Genomic DNA, 7,796 nt, shown 5'->3' on the forward strand with positions numbered 1-7,796 from the left:
GTACAGGAAAAGTGTGACGATGGCAAGGGGGCCTAAACATTTACTGTTTTCCAGATGGCCACCAAATAACCCTTTCTAAAAAGTCAGGAAATAAATAATAACACTATTAATAAAATAAATAATAACTAAATAAACCTTTCTGGGTTCGTCATGGAACATTAACTTTCTGGTCGTATGTGATCATCATTAAAATTGTCCCAAACGAAAGGAAGAATGCTTTTCTTCAGAATATTAATATATTCTCCACTATCAATATTATTTTTAGGAAACAAAATATCAAATTAATGACTCCTCTTAAATGCACCCCATACCATTATTGATCCTCCACCGGCTACTCGTGTTGTGTGGAAAGGAAAATAATAACTTTAAAAAAATATATATATATATATTTTTTATCTGGGATTGTTCAGGGGGCCGGGCCAAATGTGGAGGCGGGCCGTAGTTTGGGGACCCCTGCTTTAATGAAACAGGACATAGTAAAGGATTCATGTTCTCTTTCACTGAGGCAACACACACTGACTGCAAGGCACAAAATACAAACATGAAGTAGAGCCCACAGAGACGGCGAACAGGACACAGCCACATGTCCAATTACAGATCAGTGACTTGTGATGGCGTCTCCTCTCAGAGAGGAACAGTAAACAGGACGGATCTGCAACACCTCAACGGGTTTCTTCAATGGCTCCCTATTCCGGAAGGCCGTGACCGCTGACAGCCGCATGCATATTTATTTATCCAGGTTCCCCCTACCCTGATGCTCATGTATCCTCCGTAGTCATCTAGCATCAGGGCTGATTTCAAGTTATCATGAAGCACAAGACAGACTGGAATCAAATGTCTGGGTAAGTCCATAGGACGATTAGATGAGCGGAGATCAATGAAGCCTTTGATCCTCTCACAGTCACAGACAACACAATTCTATTGGGAATGACTCAGGATTCAGTCTGTGAGTTTTACACAGTGAATGCCAACAGTGTAATCTGGACCGTCCTTGACCTGCCTCTGCCAAACAGCAGCAGCAATCTATTAGAGTAGAAAACAGCAGCAATCTACTACAGTAGAAAACAACAATGATTTACTACAATAGAAACAGCAGCAGCAATCTACTACAGTAGAAACAACAGCAGTGATCTATTAGAGTAGAGAACAACAGCGATCTACTACAATAGAAAACAACAATGATTTACTACAATAGAAACAGCAGCAGCAATCTACTACAGTAGAAACAACAGCAGCAATCTACTACAGTAGAAAACAACAATGATTTACTACAATAGAAACAGCAGCAGCAATCTACTACAGTAGAAACAACAGCAGCAATCTACTACAGTAGAAACAACAGCAGCAATCTACTACAGTAGAAAACAACAATGATTTACTACAATAGAAACAGCAGCAGTGATCTACTACAGTAGAAACCAACAATGATCTACTACAGTAAAAACAACAGCAGCGATCTACTACAATAGAAACAGCAGCAGCGATCTACTACAATAGAAACAACAGCAGTGATCTATTAGAGTAGAAAACAACAGCGATCTACTACAATAGAAAACAACAATGATTTACTACAATAGAAACAGCAGCAGCAATCTACTACAGTAGAAACAACAGCAGCAATCTACTACAGTAGAAAACAACAATGATTTACTACAATAGAAACAGCAGCAGCAATCTACTACAGTAGAAACAACAGCAGCAATCTACTACAGTAGAAACAACAGCAGCAATCTACTACAGTAGAAAACAACAATGATTTACTACAATAGAAACAGCAGCAGTGATCTACTACAGTAGAAACCAACAATGATCTACTACAGTAGAAACCAACAATGATCTACTACAGTAGAAACCAACAATGATCTACTACAGTAGAAAACAACAATGATTTACTACAGTAGAAACAGCAGCAGCGACCGGTCCTGGTGACAGATCAGAGTTTAGACCAGGGGTGGAAAAACTTTTTGACGCGCGGGCTGCAATGGGTTCTAATATAAATGACATGTAAACGTCATTACATGAAAGGATTTGACCTTTTACAGGTAACATTACAGGGGAAAGGAATTTCGTTGTGTTTGCAGTGTAGAAAGTGTAAAACATATAATGACAATAAAAAGCTAATCTTAAAAAGGTAAAACGAATGAGGTTTAATTATAATAAAATAAATGTCAATAAATAAATCACGTCCCAGACAAACAAACAAACAAACAAAACGGGCTCAACCATTGAAACCGAGGCGCAGCCCAGCAGGGCAACAAACGCCGCACCTCGTCCTATCGATCACCAGATCAATCCCCATCGGCTCCGGATCTCGACTCGCAGCAGAGCCGCGGCTGCCCAGGTCAAAGTCCAGTTCAAGTCTTGAACACTTACTGGGAGTACTGGTGCCCAAACGGCCTCAGAGCGCAGTCATCCTCCGGGGACTCGAACCGGGACGCTGCTGGTGGACTAATAATTGGATTACTGGTCTCAGTCCGGTTACCCTCTGCGGTGCTGCGTTCAAGAGCGGCTCGGAATGTTCCAAAAAGAGTAACAAATTGAAGAACTCGCTCTATTCCAAAATAACTATTTGTGGGGAAATGACATTTAACGTGGAGGTTTTTTTTACTTACATAATATGTCCATGTGTTCTTCATATGTCCGTCGGCTGTTATGATCGATGCTAGACGCTGCCAGGTCGTTTGTTGAAGTGGGCTTTAGAGACGTCTTTAAATACCAGAATAAACATTAACGCTTGGTTTCCCCCTTTCATACCAAAAGTGTGCGAAATGCAGAAATGTCAAAGAAACTACAGAAGCTAAATGTACAATGTTTGGAAAACTGCATCGCATTTCTTAACTGAGGGTTTCTTCTGCTTAGAATTACTAAGAATTAATAGTTCTTACTAACAGAAAACTATTTTCTAATTATTTGATTCAGTAATGTGCGTGGAGTCGTTACATTTGAGCTCATCTGTAGATTTAAAGGTCAGTCAGTCACTAACTCATCGTTGTACGATTGACCGCCTCGCAATCGTTTAAGACTTTTACGAGGAACCCCGAAGGCGACTTCATGTGCGAAGCAGAGCACCGCCCAAACGACTTGATTCGAGATAAGGGTGTCTGATCAGAGTAACGTTCACATTAGTAATCTCACCATGGATTACGTCTGAACGTCGGAAGAAGAGAACACAGACACACTCATACTGAACCCTTTAAACCCTATAAAACCAGATTATAATCCAATAGTCTGCATCTGCAGAGAATCTTGCGTTTACACGACCTGGAAAACTACATCTTATAACATTCCATTGGCTCTAATCAACAGTGAGACAAATAGAAACTCAAGCATAGAGTTCTTGCATTGTGAAAAGTTGCATGGAAGAAAAAATACTTTTGATTCTTTTAGGATTAATGCTGCCATCTAGTGTTGTAGTTGGTTATAACATCAGCGCCTGTGTAAAAAAGATTACGACTGGCGTTTGCTCTGCTCAGTGTCTCAAGCTGCGATACAACGTGTGTTGAGAAAGTGTTGAGATAAAAAAAAAAAAAGGGTTGAAAACATTATAAACAAATGACAGCGTCAATGAGTTAATTGCAAAAACACGTATTTAATTCAGTCAGTGCGTCAAGCAAACGTACAAAAACTTTAAAACGGAGAATGAGCGATGGCTCGCTCTCCACTTTTCTCAAAAGAATAACCAGATTGTGATTATAAAACTGAATTATGAATAGTCACACATTAAAAAAGGTCAAATTATGTCTGTGTAGGTTCTCACTTGTCAAGATCGAGGTAAATCAAGAAGAGCAACAAAAAAATAACACTGGATTTAAGTTGGCTGTGTGTTGAAGACGCTTCTCTCATCCAAGAGGCGTCTTCAGTTCTAAATGACTGGTCGGGGGGGGGGGGGGGGCAGATACTCTTATTCCTGTTGGAGCAGAAAACAAAGAAAGGACAGAAACCATCAAGGCAATCAGACTCTCCAGGAGTCATTAGAGTCACTTAATTTCATTGCATCACTGTGTGAAATGACAATAAAGTGCTATTCTATTCTATTCTAGAGATTTTCCTTTATGAATGCTAATGCTCCCCGGGAGTAATTGAAACCTGACTAATGAATCCATCCGTATCCTCTCCAACATGAGTGCCTGGACTCTCTACCAGTCAATCAGAACTGAAGAAAAGTCATAGAACAACAACCGTCCTGCGTAAAAAAAAAAAATCTTATATGATTTATTGATTTAGCTAATAAGTAATCTTATGGCAAAGGCCCAGGCCAGACAAAAATGCAGAGAGTATACAGAGACTGGTTGCTGGAGAGGTGCCAGTCTACCCCTACAGCACTGCTGAGGTGCTCTCGAGCAAGGCACCGCCAACCCACCTTCACCCTATGCCCTCTCCACACAGGGCCCCTATGCATGTGTGGGATTTGTTTCGAGGTAATAGTGTGTACACGTTACTTTGTTGTGGATCAACCCTGACAAACAAAAACGTTCTGCTTTTATTTTTTCTTTGCTCTTCTTGAGGTAAAAATCATGTATCTAAATATGTATAAAATAGGTAGAAACTACCTGCTGAAGCCTGAAATACTTTAATAATCTGCTTCTGTGGAATACAGTCAACCAGATCTGGGAGCAGGCGCCGCAGGCACTACTGAATATAAAACCTGCACTCGGTGCAGCCGACGCTCTCAAGCTGCTGGTGCTTACAGTCTCCCTGCCTTCTTGAACTTGCCCAGTAGCTCATCGCTTTCCCGCAGGGGGAAGTACATTGTCCAGGTTTTGTAGTACTCTGGGTCATTATGGAGGTTCTGGATGACGTTTGCGAGGAGGTGGGCCCGCTCCACGGAACAGCCTGGCGGATCATAGTCCAGCTTAGTAAAGTGAACATGGAGGTGGTAGTAGGACGGCTGGTAATGTAAGTAGACTCTCAGCTTATTGGCTGGGAGCTTGTAGCGGTCCAGGATGGCCACCTACGAAACAGGCTCAATCTTAAGATATGATAATCATAAATAAAAGACTTTCGAGATGGCCTTGTCACCTCACCTGTCCTTTATTGAAGATGTTCAGAAGCAGCGGTATATGCTCCGACGTCAGGTCTCGGAGACTCTTGAGGTCTCTCTGATGTACTATGGCGATCAGGTACAAAGTATCAACCTGAAAAACGATGGCAAAGCGATAGGAAACGGCGGAAGTGGCCTAAGATTCTAAAAGAATTGCTCCCAAACTCCCTTCACTTCAGTCACACATCAGCTATTCGTCTCACATTTTTCTGGTCCCATTTCATATCCGGAAGGAGGACGAAGCCAAGATTTGGGTCTGGATCTTCATAGACTATCCTGTCGACCTCTTCCTTCTTCTCCAGGATGTTGTAGACCCACTGGGAGTGAAAGCCATATAAATAAATGCTGTACACAGGTATGTGCTATGCTATAGCCACGCTCGCGCTCACCTGCACATTTAATCCCCTCTTCAGCAGGATGTAGGGCAGAGTAATGGTGGAATAGTCTTCTTTTGTCTCTTCCACTAGGAAGCTCTCCTGATGCTTGAATTTATTTACATGTTTCTTTGTAGCTGGCCAGACCAGCGTAGTCTTGATCTCTGAAAAACCGAAACAGGCCTCCGTTTACTCTGGCTGGCCAAAGCAGCCGTTGGCTTTCATCGCATCTCCATTCAGGGGCTTCCGTTTCTCTGAACGTACCATTGAGATGAGGAGGAGCCTGCAGCTGATACGTGCTGTAGATGTCGTTCTTCATCTCCAGCTTCAGCGTGGAGCCGCTAAAGAGCTCCCCCAGCGAGTTCTCCTGGATGGGATTGGTCTCCAGGATGACCACAGCATCCTGGCCGTCAATCTGGTGAAGACACGTTCATCAGTTTCCTGCTGACAACGCGTTGTGGGCGTGTCTTGGTGTGATTTCAATAAAACTTTTTTTTTTTTTTTTTACTGTAGATGGCTGCTCAGTAGAGGACATTTTACTTTATGTGTAATAGAGGGAAATGGAAGATGAGACGGATCCCTCGTTGCTATGCAACCGGAACTCAGCACGCGTGAAACTCGCATGTGCGGCTACCATACCTGTCAACCAGTACGTTTTTGCCGTACAAAGTACGGTTTTTATGAATTTTAAGACGTGTACGGCGTAGAAGGAAATCTGTACGGAAAAACGCAAATTTGAAAATTACGGGTACCGTCCGGTATGCACCAAATATCACGAAACGGCAAATCAAACGGGTTCGCCGCGGTAGCCTCCATTCCGTACTGTGCGCATGCGTGTGCCACCTCCGTATTTCATATTGCATCATTCCGATCACGTGTGAACAGAGCGAAAGCACAGTACAACGTAGTTTTAAACTTTTTTTGGATACAATCATCAAGTCGCGACGTCCGAACCTGAATTAAAAAGCCGTAAGTTAAATGGAAGAAGCAAACATCACAAAGAGTGGGAGCAAATGTCAGGACGATACGAGGGATCGATACAAGCTTCGAAGAAAGGCGTGGAATATTCCGATTGTGTCGCTTGGAAAAAAGACGTGAAAATAGCTGCCTCCGGTTTCTATGAATTAAAGACACATTTTGATACAAAGAGCCACGCCAAAAACGTAGACGTCTCGAAAACCTATATGTTGTTTACATAATTTATTAAGCATGTACTTCGTGTCTATAGAAGAATATAACGAAACAAGTGTAAAATATCAAATGTTAAACCGTATCATAATTAATAATGTCCAAATATGTACATAAATAAACGCATTTGAAAAAAAATATATGGTGTAAGATTATTTTGTATTTTGTAAGGAAGGTACGGAGGTCGACAGGTATGGGCTACGTTTAGAATCAAAATATGGTCGCGGGACGTCCATTCTATTCTGCTTCTGATTGGCTAGTAGTTTTTGTTGTTCGATTGAGTGTCGACATCTGTGATTGGTCAGAAAATTGCGGTTAGCCAATCAGAGGTAGAGAGAAACGGGTCATGCCGCAGCCATAGTCGGGTTTATAAATTCAGCCCAGCTCGACTTGTGACGTCAAAGAAAGTGAAGAAAGAAACCATCTTCTCAGCGCAGCTCCAAAACGTCATTAGGGTTTCCGCGTCACGTGACCAATCCTCCAAACAAGTTTCCGGAAAACGCGTGAGCGAGTTTTCCTGTACTTCTGCAATCGGGCGAACAAATGCCGGTGCGAGAGTTGTGGAGGCGGAGGCTTAAAACAAAAGCCGTCTCTGCACAGAATTATTAGGTTTACAGCATTTACCTGTCCGTGGATGAAGATGTTCTTCTCCCGAGCGGAATGTTTCAGAACCTCGCGTGTTTGGAACCCACACAGAACAGACTCGGGTTCGAAGTCCCCCTCCGCCGTCTCTTGGTTTTGATCGATATCTGCCTTCACTCTTTTGGCGTTCGGTAATATTTCCTCGTTTTCAACCGCAACGAATTTACGCTTATCACAGATCGCTGCCATGTTTTCTAGCGCTGCTCTCGCGCCCAAAGATCGTCTATGTTTGAGAAGATGACTCTCGGGACCTGTTATTCGAATGTCCAAAAAACACCAACAACAACCGGATATCGACGGCGGTGTGTACAATAATTCAAGTTAGCAAGTCAACCAATATAAAAGTTAGTAAAACAAAGTAATCTCTCAGATATATTCCTTCTGACTGCTCGTAATTTGAATGCTTTATTTTGAACATGCTATGAACAAAGTCAAATAGAAAAACAAACAAACCAAAAACAATGACAAGTCAAGATAACAATAACAAAGTCAAAACAATAATAATAATAATATGAACGCAACATGTCCGAAAAGGAGGAGGGTGAAGCATG

The 7,796-nt window shown here is 42.1% G+C and overlaps 1 protein-coding gene across 1 annotated transcript; it reads right to left on the minus strand.

Annotated features, from left to right (window-relative positions):
• Nucleotides 1-3,579: 3,579 nt before the first annotated feature.
• On the minus strand, nucleotides 3,580-7,434 carry dcps (decapping enzyme, scavenger). Its single transcript, XM_068740443.1, has 6 exons — nucleotides 7,228-7,434; nucleotides 5,680-5,830; nucleotides 5,431-5,579; nucleotides 5,245-5,358; nucleotides 5,025-5,135; nucleotides 3,580-4,951 (listed from the first exon to the last, which is right to left on the minus strand). The coding sequence occupies exons 1-6, from the start codon at nucleotides 7,432-7,434 to the stop codon at nucleotides 4,685-4,687; spliced, it is 999 nt and encodes a 332-aa protein (XP_068596544.1). The 3' UTR covers nucleotides 3,580-4,684.
• Between the last annotated feature and the right edge of the window lie 362 nt (nucleotides 7,435-7,796).

This window comes from Brachionichthys hirsutus, chromosome 6 (genome assembly GCF_040956055.1).
Source record: "Brachionichthys hirsutus isolate HB-005 chromosome 6, CSIRO-AGI_Bhir_v1, whole genome shotgun sequence".
NCBI lineage: Eukaryota > Metazoa > Chordata > Actinopteri > Lophiiformes > Brachionichthyidae > Brachionichthys > Brachionichthys hirsutus.